General features: G+C 41.1%; 3 protein-coding genes across 6 annotated transcripts; all 3 read left to right on the plus strand.

The window, feature by feature from the left end:
* Positions 1-1,359: 1,359 nt before the first annotated feature.
* On the plus strand, positions 1,360-6,052 carry si:ch211-286b5.5 (uncharacterized protein LOC100003596 homolog). 2 transcript variants are annotated; one of them, XM_051383721.1, is made up of 3 exons: positions 1,360-1,574; positions 2,101-2,227; positions 5,029-6,052. In XM_051383721.1, exons 1-2 carry the CDS (start codon positions 1,485-1,487, stop codon positions 2,224-2,226), a joined length of 216 nt encoding a protein of 71 aa, XP_051239681.1. In that variant the 5' UTR covers positions 1,360-1,484; the 3' UTR covers position 2,227; positions 5,029-6,052. The 2 variants fall into 2 exon arrangements, with proteins under 2 accessions (XP_051239681.1, XP_051239680.1); XM_051383720.1 differs by having other exon boundaries at positions 1,362-1,574; positions 5,032-6,052.
* Positions 6,053-6,801: 749 nt separating this feature from the next.
* Positions 6,802-11,324, plus strand: si:ch211-286b5.4 (afadin- and alpha-actinin-binding protein). Of its 3 annotated transcripts, XM_051383724.1 has the most exons (13): positions 6,802-7,406; positions 7,596-7,647; positions 7,767-7,876; positions 7,950-8,018; positions 8,117-8,240; positions 8,352-8,430; positions 8,512-8,632; positions 9,039-9,192; positions 9,691-9,794; positions 9,883-10,044; positions 10,313-10,433; positions 10,523-10,685; positions 11,070-11,324. In XM_051383724.1, exons 2-13 carry the CDS (start codon positions 7,596-7,598, stop codon positions 11,167-11,169), a joined length of 1,359 nt encoding a protein of 452 aa, XP_051239684.1. In that variant the 5' UTR covers positions 6,802-7,406; the 3' UTR covers positions 11,170-11,324. The 3 variants fall into 3 exon arrangements, with proteins under 3 accessions (XP_051239684.1, XP_051239682.1, XP_051239683.1); XM_051383722.1 differs by having other exon boundaries at positions 6,802-7,876; XM_051383723.1 differs by having other exon boundaries at positions 6,802-7,876; positions 8,352-8,418.
* Positions 11,325-12,960: 1,636 nt separating this feature from the next.
* nanos3 (nanos homolog 3) lies at positions 12,961-14,486 on the plus strand. The gene has a single exon (XM_051385150.1). It carries the CDS (start codon positions 13,164-13,166, stop codon positions 13,857-13,859), a length of 696 nt encoding a protein of 231 aa, XP_051241110.1. The 5' UTR covers positions 12,961-13,163; the 3' UTR covers positions 13,860-14,486.
* Positions 14,487-14,559: the final 73 nt, after the last annotated feature.

Genomic DNA, 14,559 nt, shown 5'->3' on the forward strand with positions numbered 1-14,559 from the left:
AGATGAAGTGGCATTCTTATCATCTTATTATTATGCAATCCCCCCAAAACTACTAAAATTTCATGATTCATTTTGAGAAGGTTTCTTAGTATAATGCCTCACAAGATTATTTTAATCACATTGGGCTTCCATTTGTATACATTGCATGTGAGTGCACAAAATGTAGCCACACATTTAAAGGACTGGTGTCTGGGATTCAATGGCACTGAACACTGAAGTTGCAGATTTGAATACAGCTCAGCCTTCCAAGCCTGTAGGAGAAACTGTGGTGGCTGCGAAAGGCCCTATCTAGAGCCGGTGTTAGGTTTATCTGTTCTGAGCTACTGTAAACATGCCATGGCAGTTCAACATGGCAGCTTCCGTAGAAGAGGACCCCCTCCCTCTGTAGATATGAACGGCTCATTCTAAGGTAACAAAAACACAACAATTCTTTTTTTCAGGTATTTGTACACAAATGAAAACATACCAACAATCCAATCCAATCCAATCCAACTTTATTTGTTAAGCACTTTAAAAACAACCAAAGTTGACCAAAGTGCTGTACAGGAGAATAAATAAGACATCATAAATGTAAACAGTGATGGTGATGATGAAGACCACTGTGAGGAATATAGACAGTGATGGCGACAACACTGGAAAGTTCCCGTGGCAGACAACACGGACGAAGTCCGACGGCGACGAGCTCGATGTCCGGGCTGCAGACGCTCTTTCACACAGACGTGCCCGGCGTTACACCACCTGTTGTTTATGAGCACGGACAGTCCCCCTCCTTTCTTCATGCCGGTCGCGGTGCTGTCTCTGTCGGCTCGAACCGCCTGGAAGCCGGGAATGGTGACGTTGGAGTCCGGTATCTGCTCGTGGCCACGTTTGTAGGGTTTAAAGCTCCTCTTCTTCATCCTCCGTTTAACCCCCGCTCGGCAGCCTCGCCGTCTCCTCAGCTCCTCCGGTATGGAGGGTCTCTCTCCGGTCAGGATGCTCGGGTACCTCAGGGCGATCATCTGGTCGCGGGCGTAAACAATGCGACTCGCCGTCGCCATGGAGACCCGTGCAATCAAATAATAAAAAGTGCTCAAAATCGCCAAAAAAAGTATCAATTTCTGCCAATAGATCCTCCTAAATGTTACACAGGGGACCTTTAACATGTATTATTCAAAAGCAAGTGAGCTCAATGAAATGGTGATTAACCAGTGTGTTGTGGTTGTTCACCCTCCAGCTGAAGGTCACATTATACTCTCCTGCTCTGCTGTCTAAGAAACTCAAAATAATGACCAGTGTATACAGGGGGCGTGGAATTGGCGTTACTTTGTTTGATTGACAGGCCTGTAGCCCAATAGAATGGCTTGCTGGCGCGGAGGGGGCGGGGCACCGAGTGACCAACGTTTCCCAGTCGGGTTTAGTTTTAGAGCAGTTGGGGTTAATTTCCGCCTAGTCGTGGCCGTTTATTTTAACCATCCTTCATCTTGTCTTCACCGACAGCAGTCGTCATGTCCAACAACAATGCCAGCAGCAACTTAATTATCGCCCAAAGGGCCGTGAAGCAGCTCCGGTTAGAGGCCAGTATCCGGAGGATCAAGGTACGAACCCCACAACACAAACACGGAAGACGGAGCCGACCTGCTGTTGAATGGCGGAGACAAACTGTAGCAGCAATGACACACAGCCTGGACTCTTACATCACAGGCTCAAAAACAAGTCTCCGAAAGTTACACATAAAGTGCTTTCTGGTTGACTAAACCACAGCCGCAAACCGAGCCAGCTTCATCCGTGGTTGTAACAGCTGTGGCTCTGCTCTGGGGAAAGTGTAACCACTTTACAGCCTACCGACGGAAGTGTTTATAAAAGTTAAACCTCGTTTTCGAAAGGAAACAGGTGTACAGTCTCTCTCAAGAAAAAACAAAAACCTTACATTGTAGACACACCCGTCATGTGTTGCGCCGTTGCCTGCAAATGTTATGCAAAATAGTGCCAGTTAGTCGGAAGTTAGTACGTAAATGAGAGATTGGGTAGCGTAAGAGTGTGACAACAGGAACAAATACTGTACATGTGATCTGTTTATGCTTTCCTCTCACACACGCCATTATCATATGTCTGGCTCTGCAGGTGTCCCAGGCTGCTGCTGAGCTGAGAAACTTCTGTCTGCAAAATGCCTCCAAAGACCCTCTCCTGGTCGGGGTCCCCTCCAGTGATAATCCCTTCAGACCCCCCAAGTCCTGCTCCCTGTTCTGAGGTAGACCTGCTGTTTTCTTTCATTGAGGCTTCAGCTGGGGAGTTGAGCTTTACAATTAATTACTCAAGGGGGTGAAATTAATTACACCTTCACATTCAGTTTGCACTGGAATCAGTCTACTATGAGCCACAGAGAAGAGCTATGAAATGTCTAATATGATTATTTTCATCATAGATTCATCTGCTAATTATTTTCTTTATTAAATGATTAATTGTTTTGTCTATAACAGCAAACGGCCATCACGGTTTGGCATCTTCAGATTGCTTGTTTTGTCCAACCAGCCCACGACCTACATATATAAAATTTACATTGGTAGAGAAAAGAGAACAGCAGCCAACCCTGACATTGGAGAAGCTGAAACAAGACAAAATGACTCAAAGGAATAACAGATTATCAAAAGATTTTTAGATTAACTTTATGCCAGTTGAACAATTAATTAATGGACTAACTTGTTTCAGCTCCAATTACGTTGCTAATTAAGGCTGCTGGTTGATTTTATTGTGCTCTCCTGTACTTTGTTTTTTAATATGGTGAAACCAAAAGCAAATTCTTTGTAGAAACGTTCTGATGTAATTTTAATTAGGCTTTAGTTTAATATTGAGCTGAAACAATTCATGAGTCAATTTACACAAATTAATTTGCAAATCTTTTGATAATTGACTAATTGTTTAAGTAATTACTCAAACATTTGATGGTTCCAGCTCCTGTGAGTTTGGTGCTTTTCCTATACACTGTGTTCCAAATTATTATGCAAATATGATTTCATTTAAAAAAACATTAGAGTTTTTTGTTTTTTAATGAAAGCTTTCAATTGTGCTGCTTCCCATGTCTGTTTAGATCACTGACATCAATCTCAGACAGGTTTGTCTTTATTAGTGTGCCAGGTTAACCTAATTAATGGGAAACTACTTAAGGATGTTGTTCCACAATATTAAGCAAGTCCAAGGTTTCATGTAATATGGGGGAAAAAAAGATCTTTCTGCAGATGAAAAGCGTAAAATAGTGCAGTATCTTTCAATAGGTATGAAACCACTGGATATTTTCCGAAATATTAAGAGAGATCATCGTCCTATGAAAAGATTTGTGTCTGATTCAGAGCGCAGACGGGTTCGTTCAGACAAAGGCGTGTTAAGGAAAGTTCCTGTAAAGCAAATTCATCGTATTAAGTGAGCAGCTGTGAAAAAGCCACTGATGAGTAGTAAAAACGGTATTTGAAGTTGCTGGCGGCCGAAATACAGCTTTATGCACATCAGCAAGCCTCTGGAGTCCCAAGATCCAATCCTCCAGAGGCTTGCTGATGTGCATAAAGCTGTGTTTCGGCCACCCTTAAACAATGCCCAAAAGGAGACATGATTGCAGTTGGCTCAGAAATACATGAAGACTAATTGTCTAACAGTTTTATTCACTGATGTATGCCGTGCTACACTGGATGGTCCAGATGGATGGAGTTCTGGATGGCCACCATGTCCCAACAAGGCTGTGACGTCAGCGAGTGTGAGGTGGTGGAGGGATGTTTTGGGCTGGAATCATAGGAAGTGAGTTGGTAGGCCCCTTTTAAGGTGCCCGAAAGTGTCAAAAATGACCTCTGCAAAATATGTGGAGTTCCCTACTGCCCATTTCCTGCCATGGTATAAAAAGAAGAAGCATGCCTTCCGGAGTAAAATCATTTTCATGTAAGACAACGCACCATCCCATGTTGCAACAAATACCATTGAGGCCTAGGCTGCTATGGGCATTAAGGGAGAAAGAATCACAGTGTGGCCACCATCATCTCCTGACCTCAACCCTACTGAGAACCTGTGGAGCATCCTTAAAAGGAACCTCTATGAGGGTGGGTGGCAGTTTACCTCAAACAGCGGCTCTGGGAGGAAACTCTGGCATCCTAAAAGGAAATGCAGGCAGAAACTGTACATGGACTTACAAGTTCAATGGATGAGAGAGTTGTTAATGTGGTATCAAAGAAGGGCTCCTATTTTAATATGTAACTCAATCTTTAAAGATGTTTTTGATTTAAATAGCTTTGATTTGAGAACAATTATCCTCCCTAATGCAAAAAATACAACAGATTTCGGTTTTCAATCCTTTAGAAACTATTGAGTGTTTTGAAACTCTGCTTTGCATAATAATTTGGAACACTGCATTTTGAGTTATTTTGCAAAAAATGCCACTGTCATCATTGGTAATTGTGTTTAAAAAAATCCAGATTACTGTATAATTGTTGAGGAATAAAAAATCCTATTGACTGCCAATTATATCGACTATTTAGTAAGAAAAAGAACAAAAACAGTATATGCATAATAATTTGGAACACAGTGTAGTAATCATTAATATGATCACATGTGACAGCTGTTCAGTGGCTTTGGTCAAGCGCTTCCATAATTTAGATTAAATAGAGCTCTCCAAGTGTTGGTTATCTTTATTGTTCTCATAAAACACAAGCTGCTAACTTGCTTCAAAGTTTATATTGGCTCAAGGTAAAAGACATATTTGCTGTTTTACTACTTAGTTATTATAGAGATAGTTTGTGTCCATTTATATAACCAAAATCATGCGTGTGCAGTGGTTTAAGTCCTGAACTGTAATTGAATTAATACTTGTCCTTTAGTGAGATGCAAGGTACTTGGCAATCTTATTCTTAGTATTATATGCAAGTGCTCCTGTTGTAAAGCCAATAAAGGTCCTACACATGCACTCACTCTTATTCTGGCTGAGTGGGCCAATGTTATTTTACGTTCATACATGCTCATGGCATTTTTAAAATTTGCTATTAGTATTTATTAATGATCTCTTTTTTCTGTCAGCAGCAGAAAGAAAGGTGGAGGATTTCTGAATTTATCCGTCAAAGGCTTTCTTCACTTCTACTTGATGTTGCTGTGGATAAAAAAAACAGCAGCTCCTCTTGGGATGATGCAACATGGGACTGATGGGTTCAGGGGAGGGAACTTTTCCACTTGTTTGCCAAAACTAATGGTATCATAACTCCCATCTGTTACATTAAGGCAAAGCCAAACTCTACATGTTAAAAAAAATATATGTTATTGACACTAACTTGACTAATGATTAAGCCATTCTTAGTTGACCTAGTACTTAACATGTCCGGTCTAAATTTACTGATCTAATGGTGTCTCCAGTGTCTCCAGTCAGTAAGATTCAGCCCATGTGATTGGCTACTCAAAGTGCAACTTTCTTCTCACCTCTTGTGTTTTGTGTAAAACAATCAAACATTAATTTAAACCAGGTGCTATCAAGAATAAGAACATGTTGTGTTATATATACATTGTATTTCTTATTGTGGCCAACAGATATACCGATAGTGTTTGAGCTAAACTGATTGGTGTCTTAAACTATTCCTGTATTTGTGGCAATGGTAAAGGTGTTACTACTATTTTTGAGGTACAACAACCTGGTACAGACTTTAACCCTATCAGTGCAGTGCATTGTCAAAAAACTATGATCCCGTCCTTTTTCTGTATATATTATACAGCCTGTCAAGGTTGCTTTTATTAGTCCATATGTTCCTGTCTTTGATTTAAAAAAAGCACATCAAGGCCTTAGGTAGTGCAAATTGGTAGCAAATCTAATGTATATCACTTAAGATACACAAGTGGCCAAACAGCAAATGCTCATATATCTGTTCAAAACTTTCAAATAATGTTTGTATTTAATTAATCATGCTGCAGTGACTTGTTGCATTAATTGTTTTCCACACTGGAATCTTATTCCAATCAACCAAAACTTTTACTACTGTTAGCCTGTATGTTTCTTAACTTTGCTACTGTGGGCAACCCTTTAGAAATTAAATTACGTTTTTGGACACTGACGAAAGCTGTATGTGAATTTTTTATATATATATGTGTGTGTATTTTTATTTATTTATTTTATTTGTTTATTGCCTTTAATTGATAGTGACAGCAAAGGAGGGAGAGAGAGACCAAGGACCACATGTTGGAGTTGAACCCATGGCCACTGCAGCAAGGACTCACCATGTACCCTATGTACCCATTTCGCAAGAAAGCTGTTTGTGATTTTTCACTATCAATTATTCTTTAATACATTTTAACTATGAGACTTCATGACTCATTGTTCCTACCAAAATACACAGACTGGTCAAAGAAGACATACAGATGGGTAATACATTAAAGTAACACCCAACACAAACTGTCTTATGGTAGTAAAGGGCTGTTCCACCACAAGCATCAATGATCCTTGTCATAGGTTGTCACAGTCCCATAATCTACAGGACGGATGAACAACATTCTTCCAAAAAATATGAAAACTGATGAAATGCTATCACAAGATTCTGTGATTGTGACATTTTCAAATGTTTGTACCAATGTCCAAAACCTTAAGTGATTTTTTATAATCACATTTGGAGGTGGAACCGGTGGGCATTTGCTTTTTGTAAAATTACTTTATGTTATCCTTAATTTGCTGAATTATGTTTCTACCCAATCTGCATTTGTGTCAGATGTTTCAGATTTTTCTTTTAATTTTTATTGACATAGAGGTTGCCCCCCTTTTTTTTTTTTTAATTTTTTTTTACCAAAGGGGGTTCCAGTTTAAGGGGACACAAAGACTGAAGGATGTGCAAACATCTCCAAGAATATTGTTTGTATACAGTCACCTGAATATGGTCATAATAAAATAAATGGGGTGTTTACTTAGGCCAGAGACCTGCTGGACTAAATTTACATGGTCAAATAATGACTATGGAGGCCACATTGTCATAAATGACAATACCAGACAGGCACCATCACCATTAACTCATTCATGTGAATCACAGTGTGACAACTTTAGGGTTGTTATTTTATATACAGACAGGGTCCTGGAAGATTACTAAACTTTATTGATATTTGTAGTTTATTTGTTAGGTAAAAAACTGAAAATGTTGGTAACACATGCTTATATGAATCTTGGGATCAGTTTCATGCTCAATTTTAAAAAATTCTGAGCTAAATCAATACTGGCTGAGCATGTAAGTACGGGCGTGTCTCGGATTATCTAGTGTGCTCCACCCATCATGGATATTTCTTTGAACGTGGTCCTTTGAGAAACAAGTTTAGATAGGAACCAGTTTGAATCATTTTAACTCAAGCCCATTGTCAGTGGTAATCAGCAGAAGTGCCACCACCTGGAAATAAAAGAGGAAGAACCTGTCTGAGGCTGTTTTACTGCCCAGGTAAGGCACTAGAAACAGGAACAGATCCATTGTTACTCTAGTGATATGTGTCATTTTAAGTTTTCAAAGAACATATAATCCCATGAAAGTCTGTGTACATATTGTTGGATCCTGTTGTGGAGCACACAAGCTACATTTGCATGTGAGTAAAATGTCCTCTTATTGCTAATATGTGAATATGGCATCCAGATGGCTTCCAGGTCTGGGAAGAGGAGAGTTGGAAGAAAACCAGAGTGCTCAGGTATTACTGTCACCATTTACTAGAAATATAGATACATACGCCAGAAATGTCACACCGCTTACGCCATCTTTCTGTCTTTACTTTGTTCCCTTTCTCCCTGTTTCTCTTGTCCACTACAGACACCTATCTGCTTAGGGATCCCAGCCCCAACCCTCTGAATGACCTCTCTCACAGCGCCTCCTGGTGGGCTGACAAGGAGGAGCACAGAGAGCAAGGAGACTCACTCAGGGTGGGTGTAATTTAAGGGAATTAAATAAATTAGTGCTTGTCACTGGGGGTAAAACCAAACCTCTATCTTGTAGGAGCAACTTAAAGAGATGGATGAGCATGTGGCTAGGCTTCAGGAAATGCTGAGATGTGAACGGGCCAAAGTAAGTTGTATGCACTGAATGCAGTAAATATTTCACTATCTGAACACCTTTTTGTCACTATTACCTTGTCTACAAAATCACCTGTTCTGTCTTGCCAGTGCACTCGTCTGCAGCTACGGAGTAACCAGCAGGAGGCAGAGCTGAGGCGTCGAGAGCAGCACAGCAACAGATTGAAGGAGAGACTGTCACAACTGACTGACAGACAAAGAGAGAAAGGGCCCTGTGAGACTCACTTCATCTTGTTGAAGTTCATTTCACACCCAGCTATTTGCTTACATATCAAATATTAACTGAAACCACTCAACATTTACCATCTTACATTTTTCTATCCAGCCATAGAGGTGTTGAACTTTCCACCTGGAGGTCGAGGCAAAAGAGAACAGCCAATCAAATCATTCAGGTCTACCGCAAAGTATGTTGGTTGATATAATCATCGCTTTCAAACGCATTCTCCACCTCTTTCTAATCCTTGCTCGCTCTCTCCACCTTGCAGAAAAGAAGAGGCAACTCTCCGCCTGATGCTGGAGCGGAGAGAAGCAGAGCTCAGAGAGGTTATGAAGCTGCGTCACAGCCTCACCACTTTACTTCATGCACTCAGAGTCGACATGGAGCATGTGAGTAAAGCAAGAGAGCCTTTTAACTTAAGCGGTGACTGACAATGGGCCCAAGAGTCATTTCTCAAACTCTGTGAATACATGGTTTAAAAAGGAGAATGCCATCTCTCCACAAGGTATATTTTGTAGTTGTTCCAGAGTTTCAATTGTATCAAATATTGTTAGGTTATGGAGTCAAAGCAGAGTTTACCCAAAACCAGGTCCATTTAGGAGCCGTTCTACTGAGGAAGATCTTGAAAAACATCAAAAGCTCCAGAACAGCTACTAAAAAGACCTTGTGTTGATCTTGTTTTCTCGAGTACTGTTTCCAAGTTCAAGAATGAATTTTCAATCTTGGAAGTCAGCTGCAATCCTGAATCCAAGATAGGTATTCAACATTACAAAATGGGTCTAAACTTTCTTAAAGACCCTGTCGGATGTGGTGGATGTTCAGGATGAGGCCCAGACTGCAGGCAAAAGGCTGGATCAAGCTGAGGTGGCGCTTGGTGTTCATGTAACAGGAGGTGTGGTTCAGAGCTGGAGGCAGGTGCAGAAGAGACTGGATGATGTCCTATCTGAAGGTAAACACCAAGGTTGAACAGTGTGTAACATACATACATACATACATACATATATACATGTATGTATGAATAAATGTTATCATAGCCATGTTTTCAAGAATTGTATTGTTTTGTTACCTTTTTTAGAATGAGCTGTTTTTATCTTCAGAAGCAGCAGGTCGCCTTCCACGGAGTGCGTGTTTCTACAGTAGCCCATAAACGAACAAGCAAAAACTGGCTTTATATAGGGCATTTTGTGTTTTTTCACAAGTTTTGCAGCCTTCGTAGTTTCCTTATACACTTTACAGCCTGTTCTCATTCCTAGGTCGTCAAATACATGCACAAGCGGTGTTCAGTTCTGTTCAAGCTGCATCTTCACTGTTAGATGCACTAAATCCTAAACACTGGTCCTTCAGAAAAACTAGAGCAAAATTATTCTTCCCCCAGATTTGTCTTCAGTTTATATTTTTTGCCAAACACAAGTCTAACTACAATATGCGTTTTTTATTGACTGTGCAGGGAACGCTAGCGTTGGTACCGACCATGACAAGCTCCTGACTCGACTAGAAACTGAACTGAAGGAGAGTCAACAGCTTGTCAGATTACAACAGCAACTGCTGCAGGTATGATTGACACACACACACACACTTTCTCATATGAACTTTTGCTAGTGTCAGGCTTAGAAGTACTCTCCTTGGTTTCTGCCTGCAGGACAGCCTTGCCTCACCTGTCCCATCTGAACTGGCCGATTCCTACTTTTTGGAAGAGTGGGAACGTCTTCAGGTGGGCTGGTCAGAGCTCCATCATCAGAGGCGGACTTTTGAACGGGAGAGGCAGTCCTTCACTGATGCTGCCATCCGACTAAGCCATGAGGTGGGAAGAAAATCAGACGGACAGTCATTGATTTTAAGAAATGAATGCTGTTGGTCCCTGCTGATTTTGAAAATGTAGAAAAACTACCACAGACACAGAGTGAATAAGGTACAGCTGGCACGTGCAGCAGCTTTTGTAAGGGGGAAAGGTCTTATTTAGAGGGCACGTTGTCCAAAGGTCAGATTGTGCATTTACAGTTATTTGCTCATATGGAAGAAGCATGCTTGGCTGCTTGTTGCTCTTTAAATGTTATCTTTTGTGTCTACAGCGCCGAGATTTTGAGCAACAGAAGGCCTCTCTCCTGAAGCAGCAGTACCTTTGTGACTCCCCTCTGTTTAATAAAGGAGCACAAAACAACAACAACAACAGGAGAGAGAGCACTGCTCTCAGTGAGTATGCAGTTAAGTTTTTTTTTTTTTTTTTAATGAAATAATTTCACTACACAAGTCCCAAATGCATTGTGTGTACGTGGCTCCAGATTTCTCAGGTTTGGGGCCCACCAGCATATCTGGCTGTCTTCCCATTACTCCATCCTCCACCGAGTCAGGGACAGCTGCTGTTTCCGGATTACATCAAGGAGCAGTTCAAACCCCCAGCACTCCTGAGCTCTACTCTGCCCTCAGTCTGTCATATAACTGCAGGTTAGTCAAGTCCTGCTGTCACAGCAATAGCAGTGTATATAAAGAGGAAAAAAATGAAGCTTTAGTTGTCTTCAGTCACTGCAATGTTAGTAAAAGCTGGCCTTGTGTGGCGACGATTTAGAACCAGCAGAACTATTTATATTTAAAAATAAATGAATGAATAAATTAAATAAATTAGAAGTTGTACCAATGATGTAAAAGTTACAACCTGAGAAAGGAAGTAAATACGCAGGCGTGAGAGTTTTACACACTAAAAGTCTGACTCTGCGTATGAAAAGCTCAATTTGCACTTGAGTGATATTTTCTGTTTGCTCTTAATTTTTATGTTCTCCCACTAACCATAGCTGTTACTTTGCCATCTGTTATTCCTCTCTTCTCCTTCAGGACCGGGGAGGTTGATCACCAGTCAGAGACATGGGATGGCCGAGCAGACAGGATGGTGCACACGCCACAGGCTCCACACTTCTTAGACTGGTCCTTCTAATACAGTTTTAATGATAGGTGGTGATTGTATTTGGGAAATATCAATAAAGACTTATTCACATTATTAATAATTTAACCTACTGTGTTATTCAGACACAATGCTGTTTTGAAAACAATCTAGCCTGGCCACTAATAAAATAAAGTGACTAATTGTGACTGCTGTCCAGCATTGGGCATTTTATCCTTTGTTCCTCTATTTAAAAATGATTCCAAATCCAAGATTGCTTTTAAGACTACAGCAGAATATAAAATGCTATTGTCACTTTATAGACTATATTTGCTTGACACATTGTCCATGTATGCTTTACTTATTTCTATTCAAAACCAGGACAGTTGCTAGTAAAGATATAGACAGGAAATGATGGGAGAGAGGAGAATGGCATGCAACAGAGAACTATGAGCCTTTAGGCTATCAAGGCACCCATCAGTTTAAGTAACTTAAACCAGGAAATTTAAATGTAGCCTACTGCTAAATGTATGTAGTAATTTGAGTTGGCCTAATAATAAAAAATTGTAGGTCTACTGTGGATTCATGATGAGAATTGACAGCTTCCTTCACACACTCCTTCAAGAGAAACTGGAAAGAGATTTTGATCTCAAGGGACTTCCTTGTTAAATAAAGACAAAAAAAGCAATGTTACAATTAACTGTGCATGTGTGACAACTCATCAGGTCAGTTGTGACACTGCAAATGTTCAACCTACATATAAAAATGTGTTTTGCTTAGTACAGTTTTTATTGGATCATATTTGGCTGTCAAATTATTCTTATTTAGTAAACACTGACAGTTTAGGCCTTCATCTCCGGGGTGGTTTCTGGTCTACTGGCCTTTCTAGCTCAGTGTATTTTTACATTTTACATTTGCACTGGTCTTTCTGAGAAGCTGAAATACAATACAGGCAGGTCCATTTCATTCATTTCATTGCACATGAGGCGACACTGCCACCTAAAATACAAACTGGACTCAGTATGAATCCTACTGCTGAAAGACTATAAAATACATGAGCAAAAGAAAAAAAGCTATGTTTGCTTTAAAACATCCTGGTTCTTCAAATCTGTGTAAGGTGTCCTGATGCACAACCACAGCTCTCCCCAGCAAAAAGCACACAGCTGATGTGCTCCCTGACAGGACAGACAAACACACTGACACATGGCCACTGCATATGGGCTACATTAACTCAGAGTAGCAGACAGTATGGGTGACGAAGGAAACAAAAGTGTCATAGGAAGCTGTTGGTGGTTGTTGAGTTCACAGCGCTAACACAGACATTAAAACCCACATTCACTTTTTGACACTTGTGAGTCCTCAGTTCAGTAAACTTGCCTACCTGTGGACTGTGGAATAAAACTTGGTTGAGATGTGGTGACTGAAGGCCACAGCCTATGATTCACAGATCATCACACTATTCAGTGACCATGTATTCCATAACCTGTATGTATGGAAGCATCTACATGTGTTATGTTTCCCCACTCATTTAGTTAAAGTAGTAGCTGTCTTCAAAGCTAAATCTGCCTTTTACCATCACCTTAAGATGAATTAATTAAATTAATTCAAATTAATTTGACACAAATAGACAAACACGATTCCAAACTTTTCCTAACAAAGCTGTTTTTTACTGGCAGGGTGATCACCTCGCTTTATCTCGTTAAACCAATTATTTATTAGAGATGTATTAAAGTAAAATGGATTGACTCAACTTCTTTGATAGATAGATTAGATAGATAGATAGATAGATAGATAGATAGATAGATAGATTGATTGATTGAAGGAAAGAGAGACCAACACTGGTCCGCACGCGCGATGCGTGTGCGCATCCTGTGATTGGCTGCCGGCAGTGTGCCTCTGATCACCACTTGTACTCAATTACCAATCAAAAGTTTGTTACGAGCACTTAGTGCCACGATCCCACTGTCCTGTCCCGTTATTGCAAAGTCAACCACTCCCTCATTGAGGCTGAAAGAGGAGAGGGAAACATTTACCGAGAAGGAGCTAGAATGAACGGCATGGTTTGGGGACTCTTTCATCACCTGCCGTGTTTCATGGAGTCGGACAGCAAAAGTTTCCAGCCCTGGAGAGACTACATAGGACTGTCGGACACAATCAAAGAGATCCTGGGCCGGAACACCGTCACTGAGTCCCCACTGGCAGTCTCCAAATCTCCGCACTCAGATTCTGGTGACCTCTGCGAGGAACTGGAGTCATTGCGCATTAACGCAGTCTGCCAAAGTGGCGACCTCGGCGCAGACTGTGTGCCACATCTCCCCGCTGTATCTGCACCGCCAGGCTCTGTGGCTCATCGGCGTCCGCCTGATGCTCCGTGGTACACCGGAGACCCCTTTCGCGCCGCTGAGCCACCAGACGCGGTGAGTTCAAAGCCGCTGCTAAAACCGACGGGCTCCCGGGGGCCAAAAGAGCGCAAGAAGACCGGTCGTTTCAAAACACCAGATCCACCAGCCTTACCTCCGCCGCCCGAGCGCATGTTCTGCAGTTTCTGCAAGCACAACGGGGAGTCCGAGCTGGTGTACGGATCCCACTGGCTGAAGAACCAGGCCGGAGATGTTCTGTGTCCCTATCTGCGGCAGTATGTGTGTCCTCTGTGCGGAGCCACGGGGGCCAGAGCTCACACCAAGCGCTTCTGCCCAAAGGTGGATTTTGCATACAGCTCCGTGTACGCAAAGTCCAGACGATGAGCCAAGCAGCAGGTGGCAGGTACAAATAGACCCAGAAGGCTGAGTACTCCTTTAGTGAGTGTGTTTTTTGTTTACTAGCACGCGTGTTTTTGCTTTTGTGTGGTTTGGTTTTTATTAGCATGCTTTGGCACGTTTGTAGTAGCCTTCTATAGTGCTGATTGGAGTTATTTTCCAGCTGCTCTTTGTCCAGCCTCCTCAAACAGCGTCCGTTTGGTGATTTTTGTAAGACACTTACAAGACTGCCTGAAATATATCTATATATGTGTGTGTTTGTTTTACATATTTTTAAAACGTGGCCTCTGATGTCCAGTTCCATATTTCCTGTCCATGCATTGAAGGATTATAACACTATCAACCCTTAATAAGACGTACAGTCAACAGTAATAGCTTTACTACAGCACGCACACATCATGTGACCATGTCAGCATTTTAAATTTTTTAAAAATATGAGTGACTTGTTCTTGTTCCGAGGTGTAAATACCTGTTCTTGAGGCATGCTATTTTATTTTGAATATTGTGAATGTGGCACTTCTAAAATGCCATTTCGGCTCTTCTGACTTTTGTGTCAAAAAAATATTTGTGTGAATATTCTTGGATGCCAAAATTTATAAATGTCTAAATTGACAACATCTGTGTATTCTTTGTCATCACTCACCATTCTTTTAAATTATTGGAAGGGTTTTAAGCCAGCCATGCAGCA

Source organism: Dicentrarchus labrax, unplaced genomic scaffold, assembly GCF_905237075.1.
Source record: "Dicentrarchus labrax unplaced genomic scaffold, dlabrax2021, whole genome shotgun sequence".
NCBI classification, from domain to species: domain Eukaryota; kingdom Metazoa; phylum Chordata; class Actinopteri; family Moronidae; genus Dicentrarchus; species Dicentrarchus labrax.